Genomic DNA, 15,785 nt, shown 5'->3' with positions numbered 1-15,785 from the left:
CTGCCGGGCTGCCAGAGGGATGTCTGATTGCCATCTTAGGCCCAATCCCCCGGGGAGCAGGCCTAAGCCAGCAAGTGGTCATCCCCCGAGGGGTCCCAGACTGCGAGAGGGCACAGGCCGAGCTGAGGGCCCCCCTCCCCGGCGAATGCACAAATTTTTGTGCACCGGGCCTCTAGTTCTATATAATAAAAGAGAAACATGCAAATTAACCATCACTCCACCACTCCGCTACACCCACCAGCCAATCAGAGGGACTATGCAAATTAACCCAACAAAGATGGTGATTAATTTGCATACACAGGCGCGGAGGGAAGACTGAAGACAACTGATGATGGCGGCAGCCATGGAGCTGGAGCGAGCAGGAGGCTTGGGTTGCTCCTGGCAACGGAGGAAGTCAAGCTTCCTGCTGGCCCTGGGCTCCGCTCAAGGAGGGGCTGGAGGCCGTAGACGCCGCCATCTGCTTGCTCCAGCTCTGTGGGCCGCCAGGGGAGACCCAGGCTTCCAGCCAGCCCTGGCCTCCGCTCGAGGAACTGGAAAAAAAAAAGGAGTGGCTGGGAGCAGCCAGAGCAGAGAAGCCAAGCCTCGCTGCTGTGGCTGGACCAAAGGCCTGGGTCCCGGGTGCCAGAGGGAAACCGGTGCTGGCAGCCAGGGGAAGGAAGGCCTATTGCACGAATCTTCATGCAATGGGCCACTAGTATTTCTTATAATTATTAAGTGATGCTGTTAGAATTTAAGTTGATTCTGATTAAGATGCAAACCAACCAACTAAAATACTCAGATATAATTCAGGTCATATATAGATAGAAATACTGTGTGTCTGTAAGCGTATTTACAGACATTTATAGAAATGTCTATTTTTATAGTAACATTTTCAATGAATACTACCTCTATTTTCCAAGTGCTCACACAGTAAAATCAAAGACACACCTTGTTATCTATTTGATTATCATAGTTCATAATTATGCTTTCATATGCTCCATAAGCACAAGTTATTAGTTTACTCATATAATATGGATTAACATAATACATATTAGTATAGTTGTAAAATTTTAAAGAGAAATGCCTTTTCTTTTTTTTAAGTTAAAAATAGGTTTAGACCCCATAAATTTTAATGGTATGTGAGATAAGATTGGCATCTAGCCTGACATTTAATATTGGGTTATTATGTCATCAGAAACCTTGGACTGATTTATTGCATCAAGTTTGGTCAGAGATCATGGATGCTATTAATTCTGTCATTACCATAAGCCCTTAGTCATTCATTTCAGAGGCGAGACTGAGAAATGTTACCACATGTCCTTGCTCCAGTTATTCTTCCTCTTAACAATTTTGCGTGAAATAAACTACAAGGCTTTTTGAGGATTGGGAAACTCAGTATCTCCTCGGTATGTCACTTTTATCTAGGTAATTACCAGTCTGTCCTCTCTCATACCTTTGATGTCCCCCCAAATTAAATCAGTGACGAAAGAAAAACATGGCTAATTTTAGCATTTCTCTTTCTGTTGCCATGCTCTGACAGTAAGTGGCCTTTTTGCCAAGGAATAAATAATATGTGCATTTATTTGTTCATAGGCTTATTATATGGTGAAATTAAGGCACAAGATATAAAGGCTCAAGTGCAATTATAAAATAATTTTCTAACTTTATTCTACCATTTAGAAAATACATTTTCAAGTAAACTTTAGTTTCAAAATAAAACATTACCTTTATGAGGAAGCTGTGTCCCTAGGCATGAGACAGACAGACTGTAAGGACAATTCAAGGTATGGATATTGGTCATAATTGAAGGAGACTGCTATACAATTTACTTGGTGACAGGAAATGATCATAAAACTCGACCGAATGAATATACAGACAAAATTATGTTTCCACTTACTTATATAATAATATCTCATGTAGATGTTAATAGAAAAAGTTTAAATTCTAGTAATTCATTCTATGGATAGTCCATAAGTAACAAATACCCAGAGTGCAAGGATGTTTAAGGAAGCATTGTTTATAATTGCAAAAATAATTAGAAATAACCAGCATTTCATAATAGGAGGCTAGAAAAATAAATTATGGAATAACTATTAAAAATTGGAAAACAAAGTACATCTGTATGTGGTAAATTTATATGTACACACAAAAATATATATATACTAAATATAAAGTACATACACGCTAGAAAAATAAATTATGGAATAACTATTAAAAATTGGAAAACAAAGTACATCTGTATGTGGTAAATTTATATGTACACACAAAAATATATATATACTAAATATAAATATGTACATACACTATGTATATATATATATATACATATACTTTTACACACAAGTACATACACATATGTCCTTGTTTATACATTTATAAATATTTGTATGTTTGCGGAATATTTCCTGTGGGATACACAGGAAGTCATTCACAGTGTTTACCTTTGGAAGCAGGGTTTAGAGTAGAGCAGAGGGTAGAGAGTGTGTGAAAAGGGAGAAACAGATGTACTTTTCACTTTATATTTCTCTAGTGTTTGATTATATTTTATGCCATTAGCATATGCTATTTCTAAAATGAAAGCAAATGAAAAGGAAATGAAAATAAAACAATTACTAGGAAAATAGAGTAAAAATATTATAAGAGTTTAAATTCTCACTGTCACTCTTTCTGAAAGCAGACATGACCCTGCTGCTGTAAGGAAGTGGGAAATTATTTCAGTAATTTCAGAGGGATCTCACATTTAAAGCAAACAAGAGGGTAACTCAATCTCCATGGCCGAAAGGGGAATCTGTAAGTTGTTTGCTTAAAAAGAAAAAAAAAGAAGCAAAATAATCTGCTACTCTATTCCCATCATACACAGTGTAATTTCCCTGTCAGAGAAAGAGGAGGCCTGAAGAACAGAGTCAAGGCCGCTAGTCCAGGAGCCTGCTATCAGCCATGCATGTGCTTGTTTAGTAAAGAGCTTAGTGATATACAGCCTCCTAAGGCTTTGCCCCTAGTGAGTGAATGCCTCACTTTAACGTTTCCCACTATATGTAGCTAATTTTTGTTTTTTAAAAAAGTACAAATTATATTGGAAAAACAGAATATTCAACACATTTCAAAATCTATGAAATATCAGCCATGCAAATTTGCTTAGCTAATAATATGGGTAAACATGTATGGAGTGTGCAGTCTGTGCCAGGTACCATTCCAAGCTCATTTTCTGTATTAATTCATTATATCTTTAGACAATTCTCAAAGAGAGGTACTGTTATTACAATACTTGATTATTCAGATAAGAAAATCTAGGCTAGGAGAAGTTATATAACTTGTTTGCCAATAAAATTTTTCTTTACCTACTCTAAAATATAATCCAATTTTACTAGACTGTATTAAAAGTATGTGATACAAAAGTAAAATAACTTCTCAAGATAAAATTACTAAAATGCATTTTTTCTAAGACTGAATATACAATGAAGATCAAAATATACAATAATTCTGACATGCTTGGCCCAATAATTAAAGTTAATGTTTACCTTTTGCCATTATAAGCTATGCACCTGTTTACATATATCAAAGTCTCTCCTATACAGCTGAAAATATAAAGTAGAATCATTAAAATACTAATATTCTCTCAATTATCTCAACCCTATTTAGCTAACAGCTTTGAATTAACAGTAGTCTAATCTTTAACATAATGTTTTAAAAATGGATTCTACTTTTAAAAAAATATTTTAGCAGATTACATTATAAATGGGAAACCACAGTCTAGTAAAGTGACAACCTTCAACCACAAAGTAACTCATTAGAATTATCCTACCTAGAATCAGAAGTTATTGCATTTTCCCCTTGTGGTCAAACCACAAACCATGAAAAATATGGTGTGTACCATCTGAAATACACTGAACTTCACTGGTACTTTAAATAGTTTTCCTAAACCATTAGCCACACAGAGAGCTAATTAGTTTACTAAATATGCACCAGCCATAATCATATTTACTTAAAACTTGAAGAGATATATGTTGGGTAAAATTTTATATGCCGCCCTAACTCTCCCCCAAAGCAAAAAATCCATCTAAACCCATGTTTGAAAATTAGTCATTTTCCCCTGTTTGAATATATTTTAGCAATTGGATGTCCTCTACTTTTAGAAACAGCCTCTTCAACTTTGACAGTTTTATTGGCTATAAATGCTAACACAAATCAAATTTGCTTCCCTAATTTTTGACCCATTTGCTCTGGTTCTTCGAAATGTATTTTGTATTTTAGACAGCCATCACTTTTCCCTAAATCCTTTCCCGGTTACTTATCTGCAGCTGCCTTAAAGTTTCTTATAGAACTATTTTCTGACTTCCCATTGGCTGATTAATGTTCTCACTGAAACATGATTCATGAAAACGGTTAAGGGTCTCAACATAACCTGAACGTCATAGATCACAATGTAACCACAGCTGTCTCCATACTGTTATTAATGTAACTTGGGCCTATGTTATTTTTGTAGTTAACTGTAGTTGTTTTACGTTTTTAAGCAATCCAGTTACACATTTGATTGCTGAATTTGTGTTAAATTAAAATTTCAAATTGTTTACATTAACCCACATCAGATTATGTCTCTTCCATTCTAGTTTTCAATCTGTTATAGTAAGGTTTCTCTATATTGGTTCTACATGTATTCTCGACACAGGCAGCTCACTCTTTTAGCTACGTTTTCAGGTCTGTATCAGCTCCTACCTGATAAGACAGTTTCCTGTGTTTTCATTCAAATCACTCATGAAAAAAATGGAAAAGGTCAAGGACATGGCAAAGACCTTCAGCACACCACTGGGGACCTCAGTCCAGGCAGATAAATAACAACATGCACAGGACACACATCTTAAACTCCTAAAGAATTTTGTAAGAACATAATCTAGCAAAGGCTCTTTTAATTTCAGCAAATATTTAAGTTTTATGTTAAATGGTTTAAATTTATTTTTACATTTTTTATTTATTTTTAAAATATATTTTTATTAATTTCAGGGAGAGGGAGATAGAAACATCAGTGATGAAAGAGAATCCTTGGTTAGGTGCCTTCTACACGTCCCGCACTGGGGATTGAGCACACAACCCAAGAATGTGCCCTGGCCAGGAATTGAACTGTGACCTCCTGGTTCATAGGTCAACGCTCAACCACGGAGCCCCGCTGCCAGGGCTATTCTTACTTTTTTAATTTTGGGGGAAATTTAGCGAACACTACAAACTTTCCATAATTAGAGCTGCTTAAAAAGCTATAAAACAAAAATTCTGCCCTAACCGGTTTGGCTCAGTGCATAGAGCTTCGGCCCTCGGACTGAAAGGTCCCAGGTTCGATTCCGGTCAAGGGCATGTACCTTGGTTACAGGCACATCCCCAGTAGGGAGTGTGCAGGAGGCAGCTGGTCGATGTTTCTCTCTCATCGATGTTTCTCTCTCATCGATGTTTCTAACTCTCTGTTCCTCTCTGTGAAAAATCAATAAAATATATTTTTAAAAAATCTATGAGATAGGAATTATTATACCCATATGCAGATTTAGAACCAAAACTTAGAATCAATAACTTGATTAAGGTTACCAAGATAGTGGCTGTGCCAGAATTCAACCCCAGATGCAGGACTCCAATTAGCACTGACAACTATATCATACCTAGGAAAATATCCCTTCCTTGAGTCTGTCTGTTATTCTCTCATAATAATACCACCTCACTTTCTTTAAATATTGCTGTACAGTGGAAATCCCACATCCCTCTTATTCAACAAGAAAAATGAATATGCAAGTGCCCCAATACATCTGTTTACATAAACTTTTCCTCAGGCATACTCAGAAACTCACATGAAACTATTTCTATCACATGAAAGATTTAACAATACCATTATGTAGAAGTCATTATCAAAGGCAGCATTTCAGTTGTGCCATTAGTGACATTAATCCTGCTGAAGTGGATCCAATTCTCACATTAACTTCTTTATCAAGCAAATCAGCATAAGACAATAGAGACAGAATTTGGGATTTTAGGCAAAAAAAAGGAGAGTTCAAATCTCTACCTAACATTAACTAGTTGCTAAGGGCCTCAATCTATACTCTATCCCAAAGTGATCTCTTCCAAAACAATGGCTCCATTTTCCAACTTTAAGTCAACAGTTTGCTAATGTATTTCGATAGCAAGGACCTCAGTTCTGAGATCTAGCCCTGTCCAGTCACTTCTCTCAAAGTTTCCACTGGAGATTGCACAGGAACTTCACAGTGAACATGCCACCCCCCATCACCTTTCTCCCAGTCTCCAGTGATCATTATCTTCGTTCCACCTTCTTCAGGCTTCATAACCAATCACTACCCCCTATATTTCTACTTAAAAAAAAAAGGTAGAAAAAAGCCACCTAAAAGCTGATCACTTCCCTTAGCTTCATCTGCTACCTCCCTGGTTCACAGAACGATGCTCTTCTCTCCCCTGGACACACCTATATCTAATGCTACTGGATTTGCCCTCATGTCAACTATTTTTTAAAATATATTTTTATTGATTTCAGAGAGGAAGGGAGAGGGACAGAGAGATAGAAACATGAATGATGAGGGAGAATCATTGATTGGCTGCCTCCTGCACACCCCCTACTTGGGATCGAGCCTGCAACCGGGGCATATGCCCTTGACTGGAATCGAACCAGGGACCCTTCACACCGCAGACCAATGCTCTATCCATTGAGCGAATCAGCTAGGGCCTTATGTCAACTCTTGTCAACTCTCCCCTGTTCCCAACTCACCACTAACAGGGAAATCTTTCTAAAATGCTAATCTCATCATGTCACTCCCTTGCTTAAAATAACTCTATGACTTCCTCTATAAAACAAGTTCAACTTTCTTCCCATGCCTTACAAGGCAGCCCACATCAAAAGCTTCATTTCCTACCACACCCTTATTTTCAACCTTACAGGAGTTCTTTTCATTTCCTCAAATTTACTATGCTCTCTATTGCTGTATAGTGTATAAGGTTTTCTTGCATTAATCTCCTGGGAATGCAGTGATGAAATTACTTCCATTTCAATATAAAGACTATCAGATAAAATAGTCTGATTCATTAAAAAGTTGAAAGGGTGTGGGGTGGGAGTGGAAGTGAGGAAATGAGGTACCAACCTGAATGAGCATCCAGCTAAACTGGCAAAGATACAGGTAATGGGTGACAGCAGCCAGGGCCGAACAGCTCTCATCTGTGAGCTGGGGACTTGCATATGCAGATGCCAGAAACACAATCTGTAAGAAACAAATACTTTTATTTTTAAATCAGGCTAAAATCAATCAAGAATATTAAGACAGTAAACTGTTTTCTTATCTGATTTATGATTCCATGACTCAAAGGGACAATAACTTGATTTGTTGCCCAAACTGAGATGACTAAGAATCTTCTAAAACTGGCAATACATGATTTTTTATATTTCTAAGAAACAATAGATTCTATGAAATTATGTTACATGTTGCTTTGAACTGCCAAGAGGAAATTCTCAAAGTAAACCTTGTTCTAATTATTGATGAACAAAAGTCCCATGAAATACATGTGTTTTAGGTAAGTAGAAAAGAGAGCAGAAATACCATTCCTTGTTTAAGTCAAAGCTAATGGGAAAAAACAGAAAGAAGCAAAAGCTGACTTTACCCCTCACCGGCATCCTCTTGCTGAGAAGTAACATACATAACAAAATGGACAAATTAAAAGTTAAATCTCCAATGCTATGATTACTCTAATCCTGGGGATTTTATTTCAACTGCCCTCAAGCCTTTGTTCAAAAGTGACCTTCGCCACCAGGCCTCTCTTGACCACACTATTTAAAATCACACTGTCTTTGCTTCTAACACATGTGATTCCCCCACCCCTACTTTTATTTTCTTTTTTTAAAACAGAATTTACCACCATCTAAGATGCTCTATAATTTGCTTATTTATCATGTCCAAATGAGTTCCCTGAAAAAATAAAGTCAACAAATTTGCCTTTCCAGATCATACCACAAATAGCTTTTGAATGATTAGAGTTTATTATAAAAACATGCTTAGATTTTCCTCAATTTTAGCTTCTAACTTCTGAGTTGTAACACATTTTAGGTCATCAATTTAACCTTCCTATTTCCACAAGTGTTCACTGAACCCCTTCACTAAAGCAAAGCACTGAGACCATGCCTTAAAAGACCTTGGAAGCACAGGCTGTGAGATCAGCACACCTCCCCCCTTCCCCCAAAGAATAATTGCACTGTTTTATGTTTTCTTTTTGCAAAGTGGCATCTGTTTCCATAAAATCTTTAAAAGTGTGCCTACAATAAATTTAGTCTCTCTAATTCAGATTCTAAAATATGGATTGTGTTGAAATTACTTGGTATTTTTGTTCTAAATAACCTGAACAGTTTGATACACACACACACACACACATATATATATACACATACATACATACACACACACACACACATATATATATATATATATATATCCCACATTCAAAGGCTGTTAAATCGTGTTGTTTACCCATATCTTCAGAAAAAATCACTTCTACTGTCGTGGTAAACAACCTGCTTCCCTGTTTATAATGATCTGGCCCTCTATCAACTTCAGCACGAAATTATAGCTAATTTGCCTACAAATGTCAGGTGGTCATAATAATCTGGCCACTCAGTATATATAAATCTAAGCGACCATTATGACCAAACGACCAGAACGACTTGAATGACCAGTCGACCGGTTGCTATGACACACACTGACCACGACAGGGCAGACGCTCAATGCAGGAGCTGTCCCCTGGTGGTCAGTGCACTCCCACAGTGGGAGCGCCGCTCAGCCAGAAGCCGGGCTCACAGCTGGTGAGTGTAGCTGCGGCGCCCGGGCCCGGCTGGGGCTCCTCCCCTGGCTGCCTGCCACTTCGGCACTGCTACATCCCCCCGAAGGGTCCTGGATTGTGAGAGGATGCAGGCCAGGCTGAGGGACCCCACCTGTGCATGAATCCGTGCACCGGGCCTCTAGTTTAAAATAATGATGAAATCCAAGTTGTAATTGAATGTCCCTAGTTTTAAGCACCTTATGAAATTTATAAGTGACATACTAATTTAAATAATTATTATTCTTTTCAATACTTTTTATTTGAATCAAATTAGTATAGGTTATTATTTAAAATTGTGTTTTCAGAATACAGTTTTAACACCCCAAATTCCATTCTTAAGGTCTGATTCAATTCTCAGTAGCCCTTAATATATACTCCCCTTGCTCCACCCCACACACTTTACTATGGACATTCTCACTCCTCTGCCTATGATGTACTCTCCATCTTATCCAAAACCTTCTCTGTTTTTATAGGACCAGTTCAAATTCCACCTGCCTACTCTAATCATAATAGACTACCAGACTTTCCTATTTTTTAAAAGTGGCATAGCACTTACTATTGAACATTTATAATGAGCCAAATATTGTCCTTTCTAAAAGGAGAGTGCCCAAGGATAAATTCAGAGACACATATGATGCAATAAAATGTGACAGATATGGATTAAATTATCAGAAAACACAGAGTCAAGATTGATTAATCCTGCTTGTGAAGTCAAAGAAATTTCCAAAGAGGAAACAGAAATGCTTTAACTCCATTGATTGCTATTCCCTAAAACATGTTCCATCATTTCAACTCTGCTTTGTTCTCTTCTTTTTTTTTCTAGCCAGAATTGGTTTCTCATCTTCCTCTGTTGAAATCATGTCCATTTTTCAAGGCATACTTGAAATGTCAACTCTATCATAAATATATGGCTATTTCTTTCAACCATAAGCAACCCTTTCCTCCTCTGAATTTTTAAAACAGGATTTTATTAACCTAAGGATTGGTTTTCCTATAAACCTCAATTTCCCCAATTCTTAGATAAAATCAGACTTAATTTTGTGGAAAACTGTCAACTCCTTAAAGGCAACAATTTGATCTTATTCTCTATTACAACTATTGAGATACATTTTTTTTAAAAAAGAAGCAAACATTGACTATTCCATATAGACCCTATCATGGATTTAAGCACAGGGTTGTTTAAAACTAGCTTAAAGAACTTATATGCATATATGTATAACCATGGACACAGACAATAGTTTGGTGAAGGCCTGGGGAAGGGGCAGAAGTGGGGTGAGGAGGATAATGGGGAAAAAGAGGGGACATCTGTAATACTTTCAACAATAAAGATACATTAAAAACAGCTTTATTGAAGTATGATTGACAGTAAATAGTACATAAAATGTATGATCTAATAAGCTTCGACACATATATACACCTGTGAAACCATCATCACAATCAAGATAATTAACACGAACATCAACCCTAAAGTTTCCTCATGATCTTTGTAATACCTCCAAGCACCACTGCTTCTCATATCCCCAAGCAACCTGTTTTCTAACACTACACATAAGTTTGCATTTACTAGAATTTTATGTAATTGGAATCAGATGAATTCTTTTTTTCTCTAGTGTATTTCACTTGGTATCATTATTTTGAGAGTCATCGAAAATAATGTGTCACTAGTTCATTCTCTTTTCATTGTTGCGTAGTGTTCCAATTAGGTATCCTTTCACCTGTTGATGGATATTTGGGCTGTTTCCAATTCTTGACTTTTACAAATAAAACTGTCATGAATATACAAGTCTTTGTATGCACATATGCTTTCATTTATACTGAGTAAATATCTAGGAGAGGAATGGCTGGATCATATGGTATGTATTTATTTTTAAAAATGGGTAAATTATTTTCCAAAATAATGTTTACAACATTTTACAGTCTCACCAGTAATGCATGAGTGTCCATTTCCTCCACATTCTCACTAAAACTGTTATGGTGAGTTAGTTTTTGTTTTCTTAACAACCAAAAGTTTATTTGGAAAGTTACAGAGGTAGAAGGAGTGAACCATGATGAGTTAGTTCTTAAGATTTTAACCTGCCTAATAGGTACACAGTAGTTCCTTATGGTGGTTTTAATTTACATTTACCTAAACAGTAATGATGTTGACAATTTTTTCATGCTTATTTGCAATCCATATCTCTTCTTTGAAGAAATGCCTTTTTAAATCTTTTGCTCACTTTTAAAATTGGGTTGTTCTACATTTCAATCCAATGATGAGTTTGTTTTACATTCATCATACAAGTCTTTCACCAGATATTTGATTTGCAAACATTTTTTTTTCCAGCTGTGGCTTGTTTTCTATTTCTCTTTCTTTTAAAATGTTGTTTTTAATTTATTTACTTTTTTTTGAGAGAGAGAGAGAAAAGGAGAGAGGGAGAGAGAGAGAGAGAGAGAGAAAGGGGGAAATAGAAACATCAATTTGTTGTTCCACTATTATACATTCATTGGTCGATGTTTGTATGTGCCCTGACCAAGGATTGAACCCACAATCTGGTGTACTGGGATGGCAACCTAACCAACTGAGCGACCCTGCCAGGGCCTAATTCTCTTAACAGTGTCTTTTGAAGAACACCAGTTTCTTAACATCGATGAAAACCAATTGGGTTGGATTATACTTTTTTGACCTCTTATAGATTATACTTTTGGAATCATATCTAAGACAATTTTGCCTAGCCCAAATTGACATGATTTTCTAGAAGTTTTATAGTTTAAGGTTTAAAAATAAGGTTTGTGATTGACTTTTAGTTATTTTGAATTTGATGAAACTATAGTCCAAAGCTTTTTGTTTGTTTTGCATGTGACTATCCAATTTTTCTAATATCTTTTCTATTGGAAAGACTATCCTTTCTCTAATGAATTACCTATAATTACATATATTGTATATGCCTTCATATATGGGGATCAATTTCTGGACTCTCTAATCAGTTTCACTGAATGTGTTTATATCAATACCACATCATCTTGATTATTGTAGCCATAATTCTTGAAAACAGGTAGTGTCAGGCTCAAATTCATAAATTCATTGATCTTTTTCAAAGTTGATTTGGTTACCTCAAGTCATTGGCATTTTCATATGAATTTTAGAATCAAGCAGCTGATTTCTACACTAAAAAAAAAAGACTGCTGGGGTTTCTTTTCTGGGACAGTGTTGAATCCTAATCTAAGGAGAATTGACATATTAACTCTTATATCTATCTCATGAATACAGTTTACCTTTCCATTTATTTAGGGTTTTTTCCCCTATTTCTCTTAGGTGTGTTTTGTAGTTGTCCATGTATAGGTCTTTCAGATATTAAAAATATATATACCTGAGTATTTATATTTTCACTGCTATTGTAACTGATATTTCATTAAATTTTAATTTTTGTTTGTTCATTGCAAATATATAGAAATACAATTGATTTTTGGATATTGCTCTTGTATCCTGCACACTTATAGAACACGCTTAATAATTTGAGTAGCTCTTTTGTAGAAAACATTTATTTTCTACATAAAGGATCATGCCATCTCTGAATAAAGGATCTTTTACCTATCTATATAATAAAGAGCCAGGGTCATAACGACTGTTATGACCAAAGGCTCGACCAGACCAGAAGTCAGTGCTGGGCTGCGGGTGCCCCAACCCAGCACTGACTGCCTAGGGGGCTGCAGATCAGGCCTGGAGAGAGGCCTGTAGAGAGAGAGAGAGGCAGGGTCTGATCTGTAGCCTCTGTGGCAGCCATTGATCAGAACTTGCCTCTCTTTCTCTCCCGGCCTGGCCAAGAGCCGCACCTCCATTTCTCTCCAGGCCTCCTCTGGGGCTGCTGATCAGCCGTGTCTTTATGATCAGGCCCCGTTGATAGGCCCAGAGACGCTAACTGGCATAGAAACTGACCAATCAGAACCAAATTGGCCAGCAGAAGAGGGCAGTTGGGGGTGAGATCAGGCCTGCAGGGGAGGGCAGTTGGGAGCAAGATCAGGGCAGCAGGGGAGGGCAATTGGGGGCAACCAGGCTGGCAGGGGAGGGCAGTTGGGGGCAAGATCAGGCCAGCAAAGGAGGGCAGTTAGGTGTGATCAGGCAGGCAGAGGCAGTTGGGGGTGAGATCAGGCCGGCAGGGGAGCCAGTTGGGGGTGAGATCAGGCCAGCAGGGGAAGGCAGTTAGGGGCAATCAGGCAGGCAGGCAGAGGCAGTAAGGGGCAATCAGGCAGGCAGAGAGGTTAGGGGCGATCAGGCAGGCAGGCAGGCAGGTGAGTGGTTAGGAGCTAGCGATACCAGATTGTGAGAGGGGTGTCTGACCCCTGTGGGATCGGGCCTAAACCAGCAGTCAGACATTCCCTGAGGGGTCCCCTATTGAAGTGGGTGCAGGCTGGGCTGAGGGGACCCTCTCCTGTGCACAAATTTCGTGCACCGGGCCTCTAGTCCTATATAATAAAAGGCTAATATGCAAGTTGACCAAACGGTGGAATGACCAGTCGCTATAACCTGCACTGACCACCAGGGGGCAGACGCTCAATGCAGGTCAGTTCACTCCCACATGGGGAGAGTTGCTCAGCTAGCTCACAGCTGGCAAGCGCAGCGGCAGTGACAGGAGCCTCTCCTACCTCCCGCTGCAGGTGGGCGGTAAGGAGCAAGGGTCCCGGACTGCAAGAGGGATATCTGACTTCCGGCTTAGGCCCAGTACCCCCAGTAGGTAGGTAGATAAATAGAGGTAGATAGATGTAGACATAGTGTACACACACGCACAATATTGAAAAGAGGTGATGAAAATGAACACTCTTGCCTTGTTTCTGACCTTAGGAAAAAATATTTAGATTTTTTCTATTAAGTATTTTTATGGACTCAACTGTGTCCTCCCAAAATTCATATGTTGAAATTCTAATTTCTAGTACCTCAGAATGTAATTGTATTTGAAAAATGAGAGCATTAGAGAGATAATGAAGTTACAATGATGTTCTTATAAGAAAATAAAATTTTGGATAGGAATATTCACCCACACAGTAGAAAGATCATGTGAAGACAAAGGGAGAAGACAGACATCTACAAAGCAAGGACCGAGGCCTCAAAATGAAACCAACCGCGCCAACACCTTTGATTTCCATTTTAAATAATTTATATTGCTGTATGTTCACATTTCTTATTTTTTCTTCTGCTTTTCTAATCTGCTATTAATCCCATCCAGTGTATTTTTCATCTCATGAATTATAGTTATGATTTCTAAAAATTTGATTTAGTGCATTTTAATAATTTCCATGATTCTACTTAACTGTTTGAACACATGGAATTCAGATATAATAAATGTATTATTGTCCTCGTCTGCCAATTCTAACATCTGTAAAAGTTCAGTATTAGTTGACTTATTGATTTACTCTTCTACTTATGCCAAATTTTACTTTTTGCCTTTTATCGTATAATTTTTTAATAATACCAGACATTTTGATTTTACTTCTTTGGGTGGTGGATATTTGTATTCATATAAATATTTTTGAGCTTTTTAGGATGCCCTTGGAAGCAGTTTGATCTTTTTAATCCTTGATGTTAAGATTTATTAGGCAGAACTATTGTGCTCAGGCCAATTATTCCTTAGTACTGAGGAAAGTTCTTTCTTGCTTGTGATGCTTGAGATTTTTCAGTCTAACTAATGGGAACAGACAGTATTACTGGCCCTATGTAAGCACCTGGCATTGTATTATTTTATCCTTTTGGGTGATTCTTTCTCTGGCCTTGAGTACTGTCCTCACACACATGGACCAATCAGCACTCAGCTGAATACTGAGAGCCCTCTGGAGTTTTCTCCTTTCCAGTAAGTACTCCGTCCTACAAACTCCAGCCACTTTGGTTTTCTCAGACTCCCACCTTGTCTCCTCAATTCTGTTAGTCTGCTGGGCTCCACCTACATTCTTCCTCCTTGTGCCAGCACCTGGAAAAAGCTTATGAGGCTCTACTCCAGGGCAATTGTTAAGCTCTCCTTGTTTGTTTCCCACAGCACAAGGATCCCTATCCTTCACTGCCTGATGTCCAGTCTATTGAAATTTGTTGTTTTATACATTTTTCCATTTTTCATTTGTTTCAAAGTTGAGGGTAAATCTGGTTGCTGTTATTGCACCTTGGCTTGAAGCAGAATGTAGAAGATATGTAATAACTTCTGGACCTTGTTATTAGTGTTCTATATTTTTCTTTAGTTAAAATATTTACTATTATTTTGGTGCTCTGTCCTGAACTAAAATGCACTTGTATCTAAATGATCCATATACAGTATTTTGTAAATTTTTATACCTAACATTTTCTAATCCACTTAGCTTCTCTTGACCACTGAAATTTTTATACCCTCTTCTTTCAAAATCAGCTAATAAGGTATTTTAAACATAAGTTCCAACGATAAAAGCAAACTATTTTAAGTTACTAAAAAATCACAATACATTGAACTCTAAATATTTCTGCTACATATAAATCATTTACATATGCAAAATCCCTTTCAATAGAAAATAGTGTATATCATTAAGCTGATGCTAAAGACAAAGACACCTTCGCAAGCTGCTGATGCACAGACCACTGTGTCATGGCCGATGATAATGGTATTCACAAGTGTAATGACATTTCCATGCCACTAATGCATTCTGTGGTGAGACTTAACCTTATCAGCATTAGCTATGCAACTTTTAAAATTACTTGAAGAATCCCTTAAAATTATCTGAAGACCTTTGACAAAGAATTAAAAATAAAACATCAATACAGCCCTAGCTGGTTTGGTTCAGTGGATAGAGCATCAGCCTGTGGACCAAAGGGTCCTGGGTTCGATTCCAGTCAAGGGCATGTACCTCGGTTGCAGGCTCCTCCCCAGCCTGGGCCCTGGTCAGGGCTCATGCAGGAGGCAACCAATCGATGTGTTTCTCTCACATCGATGTTTCTCTCTGTCTTTCCCTCTCTCTTCCACTCTCTCTCTAAA

General features: G+C 37.7%; 1 protein-coding gene across 1 annotated transcript in view; it reads right to left on the bottom strand.

Moving 5' to 3' along the window:
• Positions 1 to 15,785, bottom strand: part of ADGRV1 (adhesion G protein-coupled receptor V1) — a 462,684-nt gene that overhangs the window by 156,932 nt on the left and 289,967 nt on the right. Inside the window, exon 84 of the mRNA XM_005871499.2 lies at positions 7,101 to 7,217. Coding sequence (XP_005871561.2) covers positions 7,101 to 7,217 — 117 coding nt within the window. The remainder of the gene's footprint in view (positions 1 to 7,100; positions 7,218 to 15,785) is intronic.

Source organism: Myotis brandtii, unplaced genomic scaffold (assembly GCF_000412655.1).
Source record: "Myotis brandtii unplaced genomic scaffold, ASM41265v1 scaffold344, whole genome shotgun sequence".
NCBI classification, from domain to species: domain Eukaryota; kingdom Metazoa; phylum Chordata; class Mammalia; order Chiroptera; family Vespertilionidae; genus Myotis; species Myotis brandtii.
This window is presented reverse-complemented; position numbering and strand designations above follow the sequence as displayed.